This window comes from Sebastes umbrosus, chromosome 4, assembly GCF_015220745.1.
Source record: "Sebastes umbrosus isolate fSebUmb1 chromosome 4, fSebUmb1.pri, whole genome shotgun sequence".
In the NCBI taxonomy this organism is placed as follows: domain Eukaryota; kingdom Metazoa; phylum Chordata; class Actinopteri; order Perciformes; family Sebastidae; genus Sebastes; species Sebastes umbrosus.
The window spans coordinates 6100336-6124182 of record NC_051272.1 but is presented as its reverse complement, the minus strand read 5'-3'; the positions used below and the strand labels follow the sequence as shown (position 1 = coordinate 6124182).

Sequence of the window (23847 nt, the reverse complement as noted above, 5' to 3'; positions counted from 1 at the left end):
TTTTATGGTCAGACATGTCTGAAATTTTTTTTGCATCACAGCAGCTCCATTTGCAACATCACAGAAAGGACAAAAAATCAAGACAAGAAATAAGGATACATACATTTAACATTACAATCACAGAAGACAATATTCAGGGCCCTTCAACGTATATTTTGATCTGGGATTGTACGTCGAGAAACACAGTAACACATGTTAAAATTCACCCCCAATCACATCTGTACTAATCCCACCAGTCATGTGTCATATTTTAGGGGTTATTAATGTGTGTAATTCATAGTTACGACATATTTATCAGTTCTTAAAGGCAACACAACAGCCAGCTTCTACAGTGAGAAAGGAGAGGAGGAGAGGAGCTGCTCGGCCAGTGTTTTCCTGGCAGTAATTGGGGTAGAGTGAATGAAAAATGTGCTGATTTCGGACTCTTTAAAATATGTGCCACCTTAGTGTTTAGGTGATTTAACCGGGAAGAGGCTGATTATGAGCTTAAAGACTTCCTTTAACCAATTAGGAATCTCATTAAGAAAAGCTTTGATTTTAATTACTCAACGTACACGTTAATTCTCATCCAAGTCAGCTTGCATTTTGTTGGGCACTTTATTTAGTTGCAGCAGAAGTACTAAGCCCATGTGTGTATGCTGTATATACGACACAAACGGAAACCCATGATGGATGCAGTGCATTATTATTCTTAAGATATTCTTGGGGGGCAAGGGACCAGGTGATGCAACATTAGCCCAACTGGATTTGTGAGGCTGATACTGATAAAATACCAACTACTGACTCAGTTTTTGGATATCAAAACATGTGTAATGATTTTGAACAACACATTTTTACTATCGATATAATATAATAATTGATGGTAATGTGGTGTCTTGATGTATTTCAGATTCTGGCCAAGTGATTGCAATGTTTGAGTGTGAAGATGGGGAACTTTGTTGCATGTCATCTCTTCTCTCACTCCCCCTTATTTCACTACTGTCTGTTATCCAAAATAAATAAACAAAAGGGAAAAAATGCACTAAAAAAATACTTAAAAAAGGTTTAATTTACTTGAAATTCAATCATTACAATATCTAATAATAAAAACAATAAAAGTGATATTTATAAAAACAAAACCGTGAATAAAATAAGGGTCAAAAGTACATAAAAATGCAGACTACGATTGGTAACACTTTAGTACATTATTTCCTAATTCTGTTCTAAGAAGTTTCCATGAAAGAACGATAATGAGATATTAATTATGGAGAAAATGTAGATAAAGTTATTTTAGTTATAGGATTAGTGGGCTACCTGTGGGTCTATAAAGTGAAGCCAATGCTGAAGTGCCTTAAACTTGCATTCTCTCTAACAGCCAGCAGGGGGCGACTCCTCTGGTTGCAAAAAGAAGTCTGATCGTATAGAAGTCTATGAGAAAATGAGCCTACTTCTCACTTGATTTATTACCTCAGTAAACATTGTAAACATGAGTTTATGGTCTCAATCGCTAGTTTCAAGTCTTCTTCAATACAGCATGATGTTCATTTAGTAAATTATGGTCCCATTTAGAATCAAATAGACCATAAAGCAAGATTAGGATTTAGTTACTTGACTTTATAAGCAGTTGTTGATTTCCAGATAAATATTTATTCATGATTCATTTATTATTGGTAACTATCTCCATATATGATTAGGTCTAATTGTATATGTTGACTGCAGTTAAATATGGCATATTTGCATGTTCTGTTGACCGGCTGTACACTGACTATAGACATTTCATTAACTGATTAATTGGAAGTCTACCAATTGAACACTGTCTCAAGTAATTTCCCTGTAATTAGTACCAAATCACACAGTTCTTCCCAGGAAACTCCAGAGGGCCGTTTGGTCCTTCTGAAGCATAATTATGGGAGTGATAACAACTGATAACGTCCATTTAATGGGCTGATAACATTCGAAGCGGGGGAAATTAAGAGGAAGTTACAGATCTGTGAAATAAAGCATTACCAAAACATTCAGATACTGCAGTTTCTATCTGTCACCGATACTAATATATCTGTGATAAGCCTATATCAAACAATGATATCAGCCTGCTGGTATGTCAGTCAGGCTCTAATGTTTACATGCAGCAAACGTAGTGTTGGTTTTTCTAAATAAGAGTCCCCCGTCAGCTGTCAGACACAGTTTGCTCTGAGTCACTCGTCAGGAAGTCTGAGCCCCCTGGAATTTAGTTTTCCAAAGAGACTCCACATCCAGGAGACGTGTGGTGGCGTGCTTATGCCAACATCCTGACACCTTTTCCATGCAGACCTATTATTTTGAAATCCACACTTGGAGGAAAAACAGTTGACCTGAGTTGTTGTTAAGTTCACAGTCGGCAGGAATTTCCTCGCCAAAAACAGTAATTTCCAAAAGGGTGGAGCGCAGTGTGAAGAACACCGTTGTTATCCATCAGCTGTTCTTCATATACCAAACCCCAGAGCATGGGATTTTAATAGAAAGACTCATTTTCTAACACTAAAGCATGTTGAACTTCCCATGGCTTTTTTGTTGTGATTTCCTTGTTATGCAATCATCTCTCAATTCCAACAAGACTCCTGCTTTCAGTGGGCAGCGCTGACAGATTTCTCGACAATCTTGTCATCAGGCTCAATTTGACCGTTTATCCAAAACACTCTGAGTTTGCCAGAGGGGAGCATATTTTTCACATTTGGTGACTTTTGTGTGCATTTGCTCGATTTTCCTCTCAGCCTTGTTTGGTTTCAGTTGGCAGCACTTAGTTTGGAAGCATCTCAACATCAACAAAAGAAATTCCTGACGAGGCAGAAGGAGCTGAAGGGCAGGTAGAGGTCGGCACACACAGCCTCGCCACTTAAAGCCCGGGGAATTTCTCTACCATTTGAGGTGGATTTGTGTGTGAAGATAAAGTGCTCACATAGTAAAAAGAACAGTGAAGACTTTTCCAGACAAGGTATGATATCACTGGTTAACAGATCAGTAAATCCAAGCTACAATAATAGTACTGCAATGTGTGTGTGTGTTCAGGTGCCTGCTGTCCTAAAGCTGAACTTACACACATGCTGCAGATCTGAAACAAAACACTTAAACATGCACACAAAATGCATATGCAATTGTTATACTTAAAGGCACAGCCTGTGATCTGAATCTAAAGAGTACTCTCGCTGTTGGGTGTGGTCAGAAATACGCTCTGTTGCACCTGTAAACACACACAACAGGGATTTCCCACAGTCCTGGAGTACACCCATAGACTGTATATAAGAAGTGGGCGTAGTCACCGTGATGTCACCCATTGGTTTGTGGACTGCTTCTGCATCTTGTTTTTTTGCAACCAGAAGTGACACGGTAGGGTGGAGCTTAATATGACCGAATGCTGAATAAGACATTTTTAGGCAACTAAAATGTTACAATTAACTTTCATGAATTGAAAACACTCTGTGAAAGGGTTAAAGTTGTAAGACAAAAACACGGACAACTCCCAGACCGGACAACGCCGTGGTAGCGACCTGTCAATCACAAGGTAGCCACATCCTCCCCTGCTTTATGGTCTATTTGACTCTAAATGAGACCATAATTTACTAAAACTCATTTTTACAATGTGTACTGAGGTAATAAATCAAGAGAGAAGTAGGCTCATTTTCTCACCAGAGGAGTCGCCTCCTGCTGGCTATTAGAAAGAATGCAAATTTAAGGCACTTCTGCATTGGCTTCACTTTACAGAACTGGAGTTTTTCCACTGAGTACACCTGAATACATCACTGCAGCAAGGTGCGTCTTGAAAAGACCCACTCTAACACGGGGAGAACATGCAAACTCCACACAGAAGGGCCCCAAGCCAGATTTGAATCTGCAACCGTCTTGCTGTGAGGCGACAGTGCTAACCACTGCACCATCGTGCAACCAGCGCAATGAAGTAATAAAGTTATTATAAAGTGATGGCCTTATTAAGTTATGGTAAACAAGTTAGAAAAGAGTTGCCTATTTACACATCCAGCAGACACACAGCAACATTATTGTCCCATTGGAGTCATGCTTTTGTCTACCTGATTAAGTCCAATAGTCACTCTCGTTTAGCTCTGTTTTGTGTCTCTACCAACTCCTTATGGAAATATCTGGCTCCACTATGTTCACCAGCTATAGTCACTAACTTTGTCTGTCTGCCGTCTGGTGCTGAACATGTACCATATAGTGGATTTATCAGAGCTTTTTCACTGAAAACAGCTGCCTGCTGCATCTGGAATCAACAGTAAACCAAAACAATGAAGCTGAGGACCAGAAAAACAAAATAATGAGCTGAAAGACACTAAAACGCTCCGTAGACCAGAGGAGAACTGTAGAGTCGGTTGATAAATCTCTGTGGGTTCGTCACTACAAGCAACAACTTTCACATTACACATAGTCATTTGATCCATTGTTAATATAAAATATTGATTAGTGCAGCTTTAAATAATATGTGGGTATGTATGCAGGCACATGCACACTGTTGATGAATGAATAATGTGCACATAACTCAACAGCATACAGATAGAAATCCTGGATGCAGCATCTGATCTGATTCTCTCTCTCTCTCTGCCTCCTTCCTTTCTTTCCTTCTAGGACATAAGAGACACACTCATGATCAAATAATACCATCTCTCACTGATTGCCACACTCACTTCCCCTATGACTTCATTTCCTGGATTAAGGGCTATCTCAATCATGCTGAATTTCATTTGTCAGTTCGTGCTTTTTTATTGTACTGTTTTCCATCATGTTGACATTTTTATTTTACTGTAGACATGTCCGCTGTGTTTGTCCTTGTCGTGTTCAGCCGCTGTAATTTCTTGTTACTTCACACCAAAGTGTGCCAGGAACAGCAGTTTGATTCCTTTGCACTTTCACTGATGCTGCGGAAACAAAAAACAAACCACCAGGACACACAGTGTCTTCAGTTGTGTGTGTGTGAGGAGCTGCTGAAAGACACGAGAGAAAACAAAGAGAAAGCAAACACAGAGGCAAGGAGCAGGATTCAGGATGGAGGATTTAGCCCCGTCCTACCCACTGCAAACACCGTGGGGCCTCTTTTCACAGAAGTATAAAAGACAGAAATATAGGTATATGAAACATTTTCCATTTTCCTGCTGTATGGACAGGTTCTTGGCCTGACAATAGTCGTGAGAAATGTGTAACAGAGCAAAGAAAAGATAATTGAAAACAGAGGCAAAATTGACATCTATGACCAGGATTCTTCATGACATATAGGCCTACAGGAAGGGGAGCATTCTTCATTAAGCTGTGGACTCTATGAGGGTCTCTCGCTTGAAGAAACAGTGACAAAAGTTACCTTGCAATACATATATTTTATGCTCACAATATATCTATTGTAACAAAAAGTTGTAAAACTAAACTCTTATTTCAATTCAGAGAAGGGCAAATGAAACTGAGATTTTCAGTGTCATACTCAGAAATGATGGGATGTCAACATCACAAAAAGAGGCTAAAGAAACCCAGCTTGTCTTTTATGCTTTACGCCAGCAAGGTTACCCAGAAGCACCTGGTGCCACGCTCAGTCAATGTCACTAAAAGATTTGGACCTTCAATTCTGGACCTGCACTTCCCATACAGGCAAGAAGAGAACTAGCTACTGCAGTTCTGACATTTCAATTTGGAAATTGTGCCACCTACAGTACATACAAATGGTGTTACGACTGTAGTTTTTTGTCTTTGGATTTAGTCCTTTCTTTGGTGCTGGATACAAAAGGTGCTAAATGCGAGATTGGGAGCATTTCTATTGCCTCCGCACGGCTTTCAACATGACGACGGCTGAGCAGGTGGCTTGCAGCTAACGGTACTAACAGTGAAAACAACGGCAACAGTGCTGACAGATAATACCGAACCGGAGGGTGTGTGCTACGCTTCCGCAACGGCCGTATGAGCTCAGTGCAGAGTGGCGGCCACGTGCGGGCGGCCCGGCTATGTCAACAAAGCACAGAGAAGCTCAGATTACAACACACACAGAGGGAGGGGGACTTCATTCTCTGCTCAGGTAGACATTACTCCTCTACATCTTTACATAGCTAATAGTTGTTTGCTGTATATTAATGCTCTGAATACCGTATAGTGAACCTTTAATTAGTATAATAGGTTGCTCTGAACAGGTGACTGTCTATTGGTCCTGAAGTGCCTGAAAACCTTTAATGTTATGTCCAGTTCATAGATTTTAACTAAAAGAAATAGATAATATTTACAAAAATGTCAGCCACAAGTTCCGTGATGTTCCACATCCATCAAATATTTGATTTTAGCCAACTGGTGGGACAAGTGATCTTTAACTCTCACACAAAGATCCCAGATATATAAAAAGAAAGCTGCAGTTTTGACAGTAAATGCCAGCAGGAGGCGACATCTGCAGGTCTAAACTGCTGCTGCTGTTATGTTCCTTTCCTATCGGTCACACAGGTTTGCAGGTGTAATGACAAATTCATTACAGGCAGCGGCTCGCAAACATTTTTGTGGAGCCGGGAGGCATGTGTTTCAGGCAATAAGAAATTCTTTGTAACATGGGTCAACATGTCACAGGAGTCACAGGATCTGTTTACTGATTGGCTGCAGGTATTCTCTGGCCGTACTTCGCCACTATAAGTTTAGCTTTTCCCAACTTTTAATTTGGCTGCACTTAGCGAACGCAGCCTTCTGAGCTTGGGAGCGACCGCCGCAGCTTTCCATAGACAATGCAAGGCTGCACTTCGCCGCTACTTTAGTGTGAATTATTCGCAACAACTGCTCCCACAATCACTGAACAGCTCCTTGTTGTGGTAAATCTGAAGCCTGCTAAACGTGAATGAGTGAGTTTATGAGTTAGTAAGAGAGGAATGGCTGCCTAGTTCATATCCCTCTGGACACAACATACACACATACGCTGGACACAGTTCAGATTTTCTTTTTAAATTTCAAATAGTCATTTCCTGTTGGCATGGAAGCATCCAAACCAAAGCCAGAATTTCAATTTGGTGAACAGGGTTAATCTGCAAGGCCTCAGTCAGCAGAGGCTGTTTTCCTACAATTTGACTTTGTGATTTAGGAGTGTTTTGCATAAATATCTTGCCCTGTCTCCTTTTAACAGCAGTGTAAGGTCTGAGTGTTGGTGTCAAGGCTAACTGGCAAAACCTAGCAGCACAAAACAATAATCATTTGAAATAATTATTATTTGCATGCACTGTGTATTGTGGGTCTGCTGCTGTACAATAATAAGGTTTACTGGTTTTCTAGCAACATAGAGTTCATGCACTTTTATCCAAATTCTTCCCAATTTCCCACAAAGGGAAGCAGTGATTGCCATATAAACCTCTTAATCGTTATTTGTTGGAGCTCCATATTACGCAGCAGAACTATTTCATCATGGTGAAGGAATTCTGCAGTAACTCACGGCTAATCCGACCTGTGTTTATTTAACAATAGCACAAAGCCCGGTTTGGCTTCAGGCCCTCAGCAAACAGAGACTTCAGATAGAGAGAGAGAGAGAGAGGCAAAAAAGACAAATGTGCACAGCAACAATATCATTATTTATCTGGCTCTGTCTCTCTCTCTCTCTTGTTGTAATGGGTAACCAAAGCTTTCAGGGATTCACTGAAGAGTCTCAGGGTCTTTGCCCTCGTCCAACATCCATTGGAAAAGCAGCCAAAACCCCAGGTGGCAAAGAAATTCAGAGAAACTCTCACACACGCCGTACGCTAGATATGCACGCACAGCTCAGTCGTACATGTCTGGCACTGTTCGCCCCATTGTGTCTTATGTAAATGTGGGCTGAATAATGCATGGCTCGGCTCCATACGAGAGCTTGTGACTTGTGTAACAGTCTGCAGGCCTGACGGAGCTTCACCCTTCTCTGCTCCTAAATTTAAAAAAAATATATTTATCACCTGAGGGAGACGGGTGGGTTTCAGAGTCCAAGCTTTATACTCCATATAACAATCAGAGAAAGAAAAACACTCCTGCACTAGTGAAGAGTTCTTCTCATCCCAATTCGTCATATACTGAAGCTTTGTCAGACCCCTCGGCGTCATTTTTTCCGTCGCAGTAAACACGTGCTTAACGACCCCTTGGTGTCACTTTTCCATCGATGTAAACACATGCTTAATGTTGTGAATTAAACAAAAACACTTGCTTTGGATTAGGCAACAAAACCACTTAGTTAGGTTTAGGAAAAAACAACATGGTTGGGCTTAAAACTACTGCGTTTGTACGGTGCAAATGTGACTTGACGTTGTGAACGAAGGACACAAACGAACAGCTGATTATAACGTGACGCACGAGACACAAGCAGCAGTCCCCTGGATGAAAGTCCTGTGTTTGTTGGACCCATCCACCTCCTCTCCCACCCACCCGGTGTGTCTCTTTGGCTCTTTAAACTACGTCACACTTTCCCTATGCGTTGACTGTTGCCACGGATGGGTTTACATTGTAGAAAAATGGAAAGCCCGGTGCGTCCCATAGCGCTTCGAAAGGGTACCTTGTGCGGTGGTATCAAACTTGACAGCCGTGACCAAGCGTTGGTATTTGACGCCCCGGTAATAAGAACAAGCTGTACTTTTGTTCGGTGTATGTTTATTGAGGTGATTAGCTCAATCTCTTCAACCACTTCAATCACTTTCAGCACCTGAAAATGTGGTTAATTGTTGCTTGAACTATTTTAAAGGGGACGTATCATGCTCATTTTCAGGTTCATGTTTGTATTTTGGGTTTCTACTAGAACATGTTTACATGCTTTAATGTTCAAAAACCACATTATTTTTCTCATACTGTCTGTCTGAATATACCTGTATTCACCCTCCTGTCTGAAACGCTCCGTTTTAGCACATTTCAATGGAATGGTAACGGAATTGCATTTCTAGGAAACAGCTTGGGTCCATGTTTACATCCCGTCAGTTGATGTAATTCACATACACCGCAACAGGAAATAAACTGGGACACATTTAGTATGTTTACGTTTAAAACTGTGAAATGGTCTAAATATTGTAGATTTGTGACATCACAAAGGGACAGAAATCCTAACGGCTTGTTTCAAACGCACAGTTTCTGATACTTTCATAGTATTTATATATCACTTAAACCTGCTTTATAATATAAAAGACATGAAAATCTCACTTTTTACAATATGGCACCTTTAACTTAATTACATGAAATACATGATAAATACTAAATATAAAGGTGACAATCAGCACACATATCTTGTGATATACACACGAAAGAAATGAGAGTACATGTTGAAACCTCAAAGTTCAAGGTCTGAAATTTTGTTATCAAGCAACCAAATGTATGTATTTAGATCAGGTCAGGTGATGACACCTCAGCAAATTCCATTCACTGAAGAAGGCCAAGGGATATGGTCAAAAGCTCCTGAAAAAAGCTTGAAAGTGAGACTATTTCTGTCACAAATATCAATGTTTCACTGTCAAAATAATACACATGGAGTTTTCTGTATCCAGCTGCTTCAAGTCAACCGGAAAATGCTTCTTATGTCATTGTCTCTTAACTTTAATTTATACATCTATTTCTATAGTGAGAGAGATCATCAAGTTGAGCCTCTACAGAAGACTCAAAATCTACAAAACATGTGAGGTATTTTCTGTATTACTCTGTCTCCCTCTGGTGGACACATGATGTCAATTCATCCTCCAGCTGGCTGAGAAACAAAAGTATGCAGGACTGATGTTTTTTGTTGCATCAGATTTCAGTTCAGCTGTTCACTACTGGACAACAGCATCAACAAACCAAGACGTAAATTAAATATTTCTTGTCATGGAAGTGCTGCGTACCAACTGAGTTTTGGAAGCTCAAGAAAAGTGCAACATGACCGAGATTTACTGCGATGGACAGCACAAAAAGTCCACATGATCAAGTGTTTAAAGTCAGTTTTACTTACTGAATTATCCTGATGTCGAAAAGCAAACTCTTCCAATGTTGTTGAACCGTCCCAGTAAAGCACCTCTGGTCCCTGCGTCACAGGGAAAACACATTCAGATTATCAAGTTTCAGGGTTGTCAGAGGAAATCAGAACAACAGGATTATACTACTGTGGATTGTGAATAAATAAAACAAGGAAGAGAAAAAAATGTAAAGTGAAATACATAAATCATTATGGGAAGACAAAACACACAATAAACATATTTGTCTGATCCATATTTACAGACAGTTATGTTGCGATTAGTTGAGATATTAGCTGTAACCTACTCAACACAAATAACACAGTTCTTGATGCTAATTCATGGATCACGTTGTAAACAGTTTATCTGAGAGCTACCTTCTAACAAAGTACATCAATGTCTGGACAGAAAAGAGAGAAAGTGTTCTCAACCAGGTCAGTGAATTACTGAGAGCTTCTGTGTTATTGAGCACCGCTAATCAAATGCCACTGAGTTCCTTTGTACTGTGTTGAGCCACAGTCGATATCATCCAGCCTTGGCAAAGAACAACTTAACTGGATGCACCAGATTGAACTCTGGGTGAGCATGAGGGTGAACTTTTATCCTTTGCAACTGACTGCAACAATTTGGAAAGATGAGTCCTGGAGCACATTGTTTCAGAAAAGAGCTTTTAAACAAGGTGAAGCAACAATTGTGACTCCAAATTGACTGAATTACGATGTGGGTTAAAGGTCACTCACTGAGTCTGAATGGTGAACGTGAGGAACATAATGCAACATAATGAGTGAAGACTGAGGACTGAACTGTTGTCTGCTGGACTTTGAGCTTTAACCATTTGCTGGTTCTCTCTACTCCCAGTCTGATGGATATGAGGCTGTTTGGTGAATAACATGAGGGCAGCTCACGCTAGCATGGACAGCGGTGGAAGAAGTACTCAGATCTTTTACTGAAGTTAAAGAACCAATACCATCAGTGGCAGGTAGTTACAACAAGCCCTAGTGCATGCTATTAAGACGGGCCCTAGTGCATGCTAGTTACTAGTTATGAAGCACACACTCACACACACATCATTAGCATATATATATTTTACCAACAATGTGTTGGATTTAAGAGTATAAGTACCCCATTACAGGCAAAAAGTCAGTCATTTAAAATCATACTTAAGTAAATGCACAGAAGTATTTTAATTAAACTGTACATAAAGTCTGAAAAGTAAAGAAGTACTGAATTATACATTATTATATTTTACATGATTAGATTGTTAATTATGATTAATTGATGAAAAAGCAGCGGTCAGCGGAGCTACTTTTAACCACCTTATACAGTGAAGCACGGTATAGTGGGCCCGCCATAGGGTCACTAAATCTGAGGGGTCGTGAGATGATTGATGGGAGAGGAAAGAAGAAAAACTGCACAAATTTCTATGAATATTTTGGATTTTGTTTTTCTAATCTTTGATTTTTTGTGAATATTGGCTCATTTGATCTCTTTGGGATTCAAACATTTATTTAAATGAAACCATCTGAAAGCTAAGTCGGGAAAAGTCCCATCAACAACTCATAGACATCTGAGACATGACAATGGGGCCAAACTAGACCAGCCACCAGTTTAATTGATATAAATTGATCATATGTTGTCTTTTTTTAATATAAATACTTAATTTGAAAAGTTACTAGTAACTTCAGCTGTCAAATAAATATAGCGAGGTAAAAAGTACTATATTTCCCTCTGAGATGTAGTGGAGTAAAGTAGCATAAAATGTACCTAAATCATACTATACTTGAGTAAAAGTACTTAGTTACAGCCCCACTGACTATAGAAAGTGCCACCAGTCTGAGGGTCGTACGCCATCCTAGAGCAACTTTGTTTATTAACACAGACCGATGGGAACATAGCAGTGATGTCACATGAAAAACTAATTTCAGATGATGATTACACATTCCTCTCTGGGCTGAGAAACCTCGTTAGGATCATTTGTCTAATGAAACACTTTAACATCCCACCAGATAAACTCCTGAATGCATCTTAGTTTCTGAAAAGCAACAAGGACTGTGTTTTTTTTTTTTTAAAGCTTCGTGATCATAAGCTCAGTTCCTCAATAAGAAGACCACTGCTGATGCTCCATCAGTCGGATCAGAGCCATGAATCCCCCTAAAGCAGCTTAGCGGATGATTGGATTACAGTGTAATTGTTGTTCTGCTTCAATATGAAGATGATTTCCCTGTTTACCTTATTTCTGACCTTATCTAAATGTTGTTTTTTCCCCCTTTTCAGTACTGTAATCGTTGCATACACAGAGGAAGCCAGATGCTTTGAAAGCTGATTGAATATTATCGTTATATCACCTCATTTCTCTGAATGCATCTACGTCACCAGGAGATCTGTGGGTGTTGAACCCGTTGAGCAAGTTGTAAAAATATATTTTTTATTTAAATGTTATGGGGGAAATGAAAATATCTTATTTATTGTGTTATTTTGCACCCTGTTTCCTCTTGTTGAACAAATAGCTGTCTACTATGTTGTCTCTAACAGATGCAGGAAGACACAGGTAAATAATCAGGAGGATGAAAGCTTTCACTGGAGCTGCTTCTGTTGTTTTTCTTACTCTAAAAGGTCTGAATTGAAGGTACAAATGACCAGTAAATGACTGAAAACCTTGATGTTGTCAGTTTTACCACATGAGGGCAGCAGAGTTACAGACACTAAGCTAGACAGTTTTTGTTTTTTTACTTGTCTGAGAGACTTGTATGACACATTATGTCCTAATATGGTCCTCTGGGTGTGCAAGGAAGCTCCAAATACTTCACACACTCAGTTACAGTAAATGAGGTTATTCTGATGCCATGGTAACCATGGAGCTGCATTTATCTCAAAGACCAAAACAAGCCTCCGGTTTTCATTTTCACAGCCACAACAAATGTGGTAAACCTATTTATATAATTCTGAATCATCTGTTTTATCACTGTTGAGTTACAGATGAACATTTGAACAAAGCATGAAACTGTTTCTGGTTTTGATACCACTTTAATCAGTGGTGGAAAGTTACTATGTACAATTTTTAGGTATTTATACTTTACTTTTGTATTTCCATTTTCTGTTTTATATTTCTACTCCTCTACAATTCAGAGGCAAAAGTTGTACTTTTTAATTCACTACATGTATGTGATAACTATTAGTTACTTTGTATGTTCATATTAATGACAAAATATAATCAACAAAGAGATTATGTCATATTATAGGTTAAAATAAGTTACTTTATTGATCCGCGAGGGTGGATTCACAGGCTACCCAGAAGTATATAAAGTGATTAAAATGAGCTCCACCTTTCAGCTGTACCATTAGTAATGTACACATTCATGTACACATTATCAATAATAGCAATCAAATATTATAATATGATAATATATAATATAATATCCAAATCCGAATTTCACCTAGGGCTTCAAAAGGCCTATTAAATTCATAGAGAACAGTTGTTCTAATGATCCCTGGGGTAGCCGACAGACATTTGTGTAATAAAATCCCACAGACAAACAGATAAGACAGAACTGTTGAAATGGGCCAATCTGCATAATGAGTACTTTCACTTTCGGTACTTTCAGTATATTTTGATGCTAAAACATTTGTACTTGTAAGTAAGAGTTTGAGAACTTTTACTTGTTAGAGAGTATTTTTATACTGTGGTGTTGCTACTTTTACTTAAGTAAAAATATTACTTTCTTCCACCACTAATGTAATCAGATATTTAGGACATGTTAAGACAGTTATTATTATTATTATTATTATTTTAACATATTAACTGTTTATATTTTAGACAGTGACACCTTTTACTTGAATATTAATTAAAATACAATAATTCGGACTCTAATACGATCACCTGTTTTTTTAATGGAAAAAGTTGACAATGATTATTGTTGATTATTATTTTGACTTACTTACTTATTTACTAACAATTTAGCAAGCTATCAAGTGGGTAACATAATGCAGTAAATGCAAAAGCATAATAACAAGAAAAAGATGAGACCGTTGGGAATATCTGCATTTTCCTCAGACCCATTATAAAATTACGAAGAAAAAATATACACGACTAAAATTACAATATATTAACTTATTATGCAACGAAAAATTAACTTCCATGTCCTCCGCCATTTCTGACAACGTCAACAAACATGTCATGAGTCATGAACTCAGAGCTTTCAGAAACTTTCCACTTACGTAGTCGTGACTACCACAAGAGGGGGGCGTTCATATGGACACTTGACCCCATTTGAAGGCACCATATGGTCTGTTATTTCTATGTTTAACAGACCGTTGCTATGTATAACAGACTGTTGCTATGGGCCCAGTTCTGATGTCAGACTGTGGTGGACCATTTCTGTGTCAAATTATTGATTTCTTAAGTAAGTAGCCGTGTAATAAGCTATCGTGGCCTTTTTCTTGCTGTTCCCCCTGAGTAAACATTGTTGTGTGTGTTTTGTCACGTAGTCGACCAGACAGGAGAGGTTTGTCTCCCCCCCACTGGCTCAAATGAAACACTACAACTGTTGAAACTCACCCACTGAGCAGTGTACGTCAGTGCTCTGTGTTTAGCCTGTGTGGGTGTTGGTCAGGCATGCTAATTCTCATGGGCATATGCTGCAATAAATAACTGTTTACCACATTATGTGTTCATCACACACTATTCATACTGTCTGCTGCATAATTACTGGTATGAGTTGCACATATGGGGACATTAACGGTGTTGAGAATGATAGTTTTTTAATTGTTGTTTTCATTCATTCTCTTAAAGTGAATCATTGTGTATTTTGCTGAGGGCTTCTGGAGCCCCTTGAATGCACCACAAGGGACCTTAAAGTCCATTTTGTTAATCCCTGAGCCAGACCAGATGAATCTAAGTGAAAGCATTAATCCCCTGTGGATCCTAAAGGTTAAATGTGCACACAGTGAGTCATAAAGAGAATATATAAATGAACAGAGCAGAAGTATCATGTGGTTATTCCTGGTATTTTGTACATAAAGCGTTCTGTTTAAACAGGAAGATTAGCTTTGTTGTCTTTTGCATTTCATGCAGTCTGTCTGCGTGAGCTGGTGTCAGACACAATAGCTGCTGGTAGATTGCATCATCAGCTAATTGTGACCCAGGAGATACCCTTCACTGGCAGGCGAGCGAGAGGGGCAACCACATGTGTGTGTGTGTGTGAGTGAAAACCCACTGCCTCTGCTGATGCTGCTGCTGATTCTGCCGCTGCTGCAATCACCTGCAATCCTTTCAACGCCTCGCCACTCCTGCCGGTTGCCTGGAGACGGGGTCGCCTAGGCCACGGAGCTAACGATGCTGGGAGAGGATGAGGAGGAGGAAGAGATGGAGACAAAGATACAAAGAGAGGAGTGGGTTCTACAAAAAAAAAGGAGAAAGGACGGGTTAATGGAGGAGATGGTGGCGTATTCATCCATTTCTGATGGACGTTTGTGTCTTGTTGTAGGACGCTGAACCCTCAGACAACTAAATGCAACCACCCATCACCCTGTCCTCTCACACACACCGAAGAAAACAAATATTAGAGTTTGTTTTTCACGTCTCAGCTCTCAGCTAATGTCAACAGGTCAGCTTTTAAAAGCCCCAGCAACAAAGGCATCTAGATATGTACACTCTCGACAAAAATGGTTCTTCAGGCTTGCATCACAGAAACCCTGTGTTATGATGGCTGTAAAGAACTAAAGATGCAAAAAAAACCTCTGAAAACATCAGTAATAGAAGAACTTTGTCAGGTAAACTCAAAGTCCACTTATTAGTTTATAGTCCTGGGAAAATCTAGTGAAATAAGCCCAAAATCGCAAATCACACATTTACCTCAAAGGGTTTTACAACCTGTACGACACCCTGTATTCAAGAACCTTGGTTCAAATGAGGGGAAAACACTCGATAATACACGCAATAATAACGCAAATTTGTTTTAACACCACTAATTTCTTTAATGCATTAATGCAACGTGCGATTTTTAGGATGTAGCGAGCTCAGTTTTAAAGCTAGAGTGAAGATACTGATATCATATGAAACTAGAAAATCAAAGTACATGTCACGAAGGGGACTAAATAACGCTACAAACTTGCGCTAAATTTTGGCGAGGAAAAACTGACTTGGCCATTTTCAAAGGGGTCCCTTGACCTCTGACCTCAAGATATGTGAATGAAAATGGGTTCTATGGATACCCACGAGTCTCCCCTTTACAGACATGTCCACTTTATGATAATCCCATGCAGTTTGGGGCAAGTCATAGTCAAGTCAGCACACTGACACACTGACAGCTGTTGTTGCCTGTTGGGCTGCAGTTTGCCATGTTATGATCTGAGCATATTTTTTTATGCTAAATAAAGCAAGTATATTTGCCCACTCCCACGTTGATAAGAGTATTAAATATTTAACGAATCTCCCTTTAAAGTACATTTTGAGCAGGTAAAAAATTTGTGATTAATTTGCGATTAGTCGCGATTAACTATTTTAATCAATTGACAGCTGTTTCTTTTAAATACATAACATTTCATTTAATCACTCTGGCTTCAGTCTTATATTCTGGGCTGGACTTTGGGCTGATTGGTTGGTTGAATGTTTGGTTAAATATCATTGGATGTTGTAGCTATCGTCAGTTTAATTTAATAGGATTCAGACTTTTAATTTATTGAAAACAGTTCCTTTAAAATGGTCTCCTTGAGCAGAGATCTTCTATTGAAAGGTTTTCTGAAGAGGCATGCTCTAGTGGTTCCAAATAGACCCTCCCTGATGCTGTGAAATGTCTAAAATGCAATATTAAAGCATAACCAAACTGAGCTCTTTTCACACATTTTTAAAAGGGGGATCTTTGAGGTTTTTTTTTGTTCCATTTTGAACCACTAAACTCACCAAAGAACCTTCATTTTTTCTGTGTGAGAAGAGCAGCAGGAGCTCAATTACATCCACAACATGTGGGAGGGAGGGCAGGGGGGAACACCATCAACAAAAGACCCCCGCTGGGTTGACACAGCAACAGTGTCAGCAATTGCTCACCTTTGCACCATTCTCTGTGTGTGTGTGTGTGTGTGTGTGTGTGTGTGGGAGGGGTCGGGTGGGGAGAGTGTGTCGGAGAACTGCTAATTGATTTCATCTCTCTGGAAAGTCATTTCATCATACTTGGTGTTTTTAACCCTTGTCTTACGACAGCCTTACAGCAGTTAGTCTGCACGGAGACTCACGGCCCTCTGGGAAATTATAAGCTCCTGAGTGTGTGTGTGTGTGTGTGTGTGTGTGTGTAGAAGAGAGAGAAACAGAGAGAGAGACACTAGGTACATGAGAAGGAAGTGATCAAGGAGCCCTAAAGATGAGGCAGGGATGGGTTAAAGCAAAAACCAATGTGTATTTTTTAATAATTTCTACATACTACAGACATTTAACTGGATCTTAAATATTTGAGACACATTAAGAAGGAGCAGACATTACCAGACTGCATACAAACTGTAAAACACAGTACACACTGATTTGTCTTTTGCAGCTCTAGACGTTTAGGTTGTAACTGGGTTAAATGTTGTTGAAGAGTGAACTCTTTTTAGGTGAAATATAACTGCTGTTTTAACAGCATTAATGACTACATTTGAGTGTTGAAACAGGTCCTAACTACAGACTGAGCCACTGAAATGCTGTTGAAATAACGGCTATATTTAACAAAGATAAAAACTTCCACTTTTCAATCCCAAATTAGCAAAGTTTTAAGGTTTTAATTTGCAAATCACCAAATCAATGCTTGCGTTTTCTATTATATCGTATATTGAACATAGTGTTCTTTATCGATCTTCTTGTATTTATTTCTTATACTTTGTGTTTGGAAGAATTTAATTGTTACAGGGAAACTTGTTTTTAACACGACAATAAACGCTTTCGATTGAAGGTACAGCACAATGTGTATAAAAGCACTAACAAAGGAAACCAGGTGATGCAGTAACCGTAGTCTCACCATAGGTGGATGTCACACACAGGTATCACTGGAAACCCAGACAGACTGAACTCACAGGGTGTGTCCCAACTGGGTGAGAGGTTAAACTGGTTTGTTTCACCACAGTGAGGCTAAAGGTGCTGCTTTGTAATGCACTAGACATGTTATCAAATCCCCTGACTTTGGTTTTAAGATCTGCTTTTCTGCAGTTTTGGCAGCTGAAACCAGACTGCGGTTGTTCTTGTGACTGCAGTATTTTAAGTGACACACATGCAACTTTTTCGCAACATTTTAAGATATGATTTTCTAAACATTTGAATTGATTTTATCTCACCTTTTCCAGCCTTTTGTAAAGACATTTCCCAAAGAGTGTGTCCTTACAAAAGGCTGTCACAGCTGATACGTGCACTATAGCACACACAACCCACTGAGAAATGTGACCTAGTGTGTGTTGTTAACACATTGCTGGGACCTTGTGTACTGTCTCCACTTTACTGTTGCTCAAGAGGCAGGAAATGTCAGATGGACAAGTATTTCCAAGAACAGATAAGAGCATTACTAGGAAACAGGAAGGTATTTTTTGTTAAATAAAACCGTGTGACATCTTGAGCCACGTTGTAAAACATGCAGCTACGAAACAGAGAACAATTATATAGTGTAACAAATTTTATTGATTTGGCAAAGCACCTAATGACAAATTTGCTACCAACAATTTTTTGACATATTTCCGGCTACATGACGTTACCATGAGAAGCTGAGTGAGTCACATAGGACAAAGTGTTTGAATCTTTCCAGTCAATATAATAATAAAGATATTCATCTCCACACTGCTAATATGTGCCATCAAACAAGACAAAACTTAAAAATCAAGAACTCAAATATTTGAACAATAAAGACAAAAACCGCACCAGAACTTCATATCTACACAACATGCTTAAACAAAACACTTTTCAAAACACTTTGTACTGTAAAAGCTCTGCTTTCTTACGATATCATCATAATCTACTTTTAACTTCTACATTCACGACTGTGGTTTTCTTCACACAAATAGTTAAAACCAACGGTAAAAAATAAACAACAAGCTCCATAGGGCATAAATAAGTTACATTACTAGGTCAGTGTATAAGGCATACAAAAACAACATCCCACACGTTAATGCTGAGGTTAATATGAGAAAGTGTCAGTCAGTGCAAGAGTCACAAAATGTATAAAACCTTTTGAGGTACAAGGTTGTTCAACTTGACACCGAACATTGAAGTTGGCCTAACATCAAATTTTCTAATTGGCCTAAATCAAAAATCACTGTTGCATTGCAACCAATCACGAGTCCTCATCCAAAAAGGAAATAAAACATTCAGTGTCCAGGACTTTTTTTTCTTTATTTCAAGGCACCGTCCAGAGACGCCCGGATCCTCTCTCTGTGGGTCTGGGTGAAGCAGTAGCCGATGGCCTGCTCCGTTTCCCGGACCCGCTTCCGGAAGCGGTCCCGGTCTCGTACCATTTCTTCCCAGTGTCCTTTACGAGACGCCTGGCGGGCAAACGGCCAGGTCCGCATGACGTGGACTTGGACCAGAGGAGAAAATCGCACCTGAAATACAGAAAGAAATGAAGACGACAATTAAACACATTTTGTTAAAACGATACAGATGTGTGTGCTTTTTGGGGGGTTTTAATCTGCTACTGATGTGAGTAAAGAGGGATCTAAACTTCAAATAAAAGTCACTAAACAGCTGGTTATGACCACTCAGGGCTAAGTTTTTAGTGGCTGTGAAAATACCCCACAATGCACAACAAAGACCACGTACTTTCCAGACAGGTGTGTAATCAGAATAAGACTGTGAGGCAGAAAAACAAGTCTGATGCAACAGTGTGTGTTAAAATAACTTTGCAATACTACTGCAACTTTACATGCACATTTACATAATGTGGAAGTCTAACTCTCTGCTGACTCGCCGGTGTCACATGACATTGCTTAGTCATGACGACCAGCAGCGTTGCTAACCGACAACAAACAACAGCTCAGTTTAACACTGTGCGGTACAGTATGTAGCAGCTCTGTGGCAGGAATAAACCCTTAGAATTAACCCTTATCTTATCACAAGAGGCTGCAACAGTCAGCAGACGACACTCCTTTGATATTAAGCTATCACATGTTCTTCGGTATCTACTTGGGCCAAAGAAACTGACGGGGGAAAAGTGTCATCACTTGACATCACTGTCTATATCACGTCCTATTTAAGCTGTTTAGTCTACCAGGGAATAAAGTGGAATAGTTAGGTTCAACCTTTTGTCTTGATGTATACAATTCTCATTTCAATGCTCTGTAGTATTTACAGAGTACTAGAGACTATTTTTACTTCAAATCCCACAGGGGTTTCATTTAATGCTTCATGTAATCCTGTAAATTATTATTAAATAATTACCTTTTTCTGGGAGGTGGTGGCCTTGCTTTCCTTCTTCTCCTCTGGCAGTGGCTGAGGTGTTTGTCCAGGTCTTTTCCAGGGCACCAGTGTTTTGTCTGGATGGGAGTGATGCTTTAACTGCCTCTCTGGCAGCGAGGGCTTGGTGACTCTGGATTTTTGGCGTCTTTTTGCCTCTTTTTCACATTTCTTTCCCTTTGTGGGTGGGTTTTGTGTGTGGTGGACATTAATGGGATCTCCAGACTGCAGTGTTGTTGTCGGGGAGCTCTGGAGGCAGGCCTGGAAGTTTAGAGGGTGGTACGGGTCGTCCTTTTGGCAGAGAGCTTTCCACAGCTGCTCTTCTTCGTCATCCTCAGATGAAGGAGGAAAGCTGCTCTCCTTCTCCTCCGTGTCGGTGTCTGACTTGGAGGAAGGTGCAGGGAGTGAGGCCTGTTGTTTAGAAACTGTGGTGGTTTGAGGTGATGTGCTGCTGAATGTGCGTGCAGTGAAGCACATGGGATTGTAAGGGTCTTCGGGACTGCTGAAGAACTCCAAGAGCCTCTCGCTCTCCTCGTCGATGTCGGGGCTCGAACCCTCCGAACTTGCCCAGCTGCTCCAACTGCTTTCGCTGTCAGAACGACTGACCCAGACGTTCAGGCCCAGAGGCCCCAACATCTCCTCGCTGGACTTGCTCACTGACATGACGTCAGCATCACTGTCCATCGCTTTGCCTTTACTTCTCCCCATATTTGTGTTTGTTGAAATGCACGCAGAGAAAAAGAAGGGGTTGTAAGGATCACTAGATTTTGACAGAGACTCCCAAAGCGCTTTACTTTCCTCACTGTCAAACTCGACTACGTTCTGGTCGTCTTCGCTACTCCAGTGGATACTTCTCTCCTCTTCTGAAACTTCCTGTTTGAAGACCTTCTCACTACTTTTATGGCAGCCGTCGTTTGAGCTGTCGCTGCTCGATACAAAGATGTTCCAGTCGCCGGGGAAGCCCATTTTCCAGGTGGATTGGTGTCCCAGAAAGATGCCGTCTTCTGTGCCAGACACGAAATCGTCCACCAGTCCGCAGCACAGGTCGTCGGCGCGCAGAGTGGACAGCAGGGCCTCGGCGGTGGATTTCCCGGCGAAGGAGTCGCCCACATCGGCACAGAAGTTAGAGAGGGGGTTCGAACCTCCAACCATCACACCGTTGTCTCCGTCAAACAACGAGGAGAACAGGAAGGATTCAGTGGGGTTTGCTGCCGTAGTCATGTGCTGGATGTGTTGACCCGTCTCGTCTGTGATTCTCACGTGAACCTCAAATCTGAACATCTGGAAAACTGGAAAATAAGGAGAAAAATGTTAGAGTGGATTGTAATTCAAAAGAGAATGATATAAAATTACATTCTGTTTAATTGTGATCTCCTTTAGCTCATCATGACATGAAAAACTACTATTAAAAAAATAATTGTCCTTGATTAAAGACCATAATAACAACCATCAAAGGGCTGTGTGACATGGTAAAAAATATAATTAACAGAAGTTTACTTTGACATGTACATCCAATATAAATTCATCTGTGTCTTTGTAATTGCTTTTTCCCATGTTGTCCATGTATCTGGTTTTATGTTTTTTTATTTTTTCCCACTCACAATGTTGTTTGAAGAAGTCTTTATAGATTTTTAAATCAATATCTTCCTCACAAACACTAACCATACACTTCCATGCAACACACACACACACACACTTGTCTTTTTTGATATATTTACTGTATTGTTATTGTTATTATATATATATATCTTGTTCCAATTGTTTTCTTATCACTATTATGTAGTCATATTATTTATTTATATTAAGCTTGTCTCTAGGTGGAGGCTTCAGATAAGCCCAGTGGGTTTTTTGCCTCTTCCTGCACTGTATATTATTTTTTTGTTATGTTGTATAGTCTTAAATTGTGCAAAACAAATAAACAAATATAATCAGAAGTACATCTGGTAATACAATTTTGTCACAGATGGCATTTTCAAAAGATAATCCATGCAAATTGTGACATAAAACTTGCTTTGACCTGTTAATTCTGAAAGCAAAACACTGCCCATTTTATAACATAACAATCCTTCAAAATAAAACTCACAACGGGACTTAGGACAGAGGAAGTACAATAGCTGAATTAGGACGTAAACAAGACAAAACTAGCTAATGTCTCCTAAAAATAGATAACTAAACACAACATGCACCTAATCAGACTTTTCATAAGGGTTATTATGATAGAGTTGTATTGTTAATTGACGTTATGTCGTCAACGATACTCATAACAAAGGAGAGTATCGACTCAACGGCTGCTGGACTTTTGAATTAACATACAATAGCAACGGTCGGTCAACGGCTGCTGGACTTTTGAATTAACATAGAATAGCAACGGTCGGTCAACGGTTACTCAACAAAGTAATGGAGAGCCGTTACCGGCCGTTACACGCAAATAAACAAAGAACCAAACCAACACCAACAAAGTCAGAAGTTTATTCTTACCGGAGATGAAGGTGTAGTATATGACCTGAACCAGCAGTCTGAGCTGTTCCCACAGTACGGTGAGCATCTGTTTAGTCCAAGGCAGAAGCGCCATCCCTCCGCTACCGAACCTCTCCATCGCAGTCCGCTCAGCAGAACCCTTCTCAGAACCAACAACCGTCGCCATTTTTTGTGTTACTTCTTTTTCTTGGATTATAGTGGGAATGTTGACCTCACGTATTCTGATATTCCTCGTCGAAAACCAACGGATTTCGCGTATTTGTCGGTGGCAGATATGCGTCGATGTGCTGTCGCGTCATTTTCCGGCAAGTAGGTGCCATTTTATTGGATCTCCTTCGTCAAATAGTCTCATATATTTTCTCCATGTTTCTCAGTGGTGTGTTGTGTCGTTGTTGTAGTAGTAGAAGTGAATGACTCCAGATTGCAACACCATTCGTATTTAAAGAAAACGAGCGTGACGTCAAGCGAAGCCGTGATTGGATGTCGTGGCTGTCACTCACGAAACGCCACGCCCCTTACGTAATAAACCCCTCCCACGCGATACGTAACGTAATGACGCATGGAAACTACCAGTAATTTCCCTCACCTCCAGGAAAACCCTTTATATATAAATTAGATTATCACCTTCATTTAAAGATCTGAAAACGAAATTAGGGAGATTAAGAAACGATAGGAAGTTTTCAAAGACAAAGGTAAAGCGAAATTTACCTCAAATTATGCAGTTTCAATTTCCCTGTTTCACAATTATTATTTTTTTTCAGTTTACATTCCCATATACAGAAAATGTCTGTTATAATTAGATATAGTAACTTTATTGATCCCGAGGGAAAGTTTCCAGCATCACAGTTCCATAGTGCAAAACGTTAATGTTAGTAAAAAGGCAGTAAAAAAGTAAGTAGTACAAAAAAATATACCAGATATAAAAATACAAGGAGATGAAGAAAACTTAAAATTGAATATAGTGCAGGGTAACAGCTGTGATATACGACTATTAAAAAAGTGAATAAATTAAGTCAAAACTAATGGTTTATCACTAAATTATACATCTACATTTCTTTACTCAACCCCATA

The 23847-nt window shown here is 39.7% G+C and overlaps 1 protein-coding gene and 1 long non-coding RNA gene across 2 annotated transcripts; both read right to left on the bottom strand.

Annotated features, from left to right (window-relative positions):
* Positions 1–4717: 4717 nt before the first annotated feature.
* LOC119487125 lies at positions 4718–15239 on the bottom strand. Its single transcript, XR_005206649.1, has 3 exons — positions 15113–15239; positions 9899–9970; positions 4718–4883 (listed from the first exon to the last, which is right to left on the bottom strand). It is a non-coding gene; the product is annotated as an uncharacterized LOC119487125 (long non-coding RNA).
* Positions 15240–18511: 3272 nt separating this feature from the next.
* ppp1r15b (protein phosphatase 1, regulatory subunit 15B) lies at positions 18512–23198 on the bottom strand. Its single transcript, XM_037767090.1, has 3 exons — positions 22777–23198; positions 20284–21587; positions 18512–19448 (listed from the first exon to the last, which is right to left on the bottom strand). The coding sequence occupies exons 1-3, from the start codon at positions 22940–22942 to the stop codon at positions 19239–19241; spliced, it is 1680 nt and encodes a 559-aa protein (XP_037623018.1). The 5' UTR covers positions 22943–23198; the 3' UTR covers positions 18512–19238.
* Positions 23199–23847: the final 649 nt, after the last annotated feature.

Excerpts from the sequence above, each read along its gene's own strand:
- ppp1r15b (XM_037767090.1), bottom strand. The coding sequence starts at position 22,942 with ATGGCGACGGTTGTTGGTTCTGAGAAGGGTTCTGCTGAGCGGACTGCG. Across the intron at positions 21,588-22,776 it reads ATACTACACCTTCATCTCCG|TTTTCCAGATGTTCAGATTT; the intron begins GTAAGAATAAAC and ends CTTATTTTCCAG. Across the intron at positions 19,449-20,283 it reads CCACCACCTCCCAGAAAAAG|GTGCGATTTTCTCCTCTGGT; the intron begins GTAATTATTTAA and ends TCTGTATTTCAG.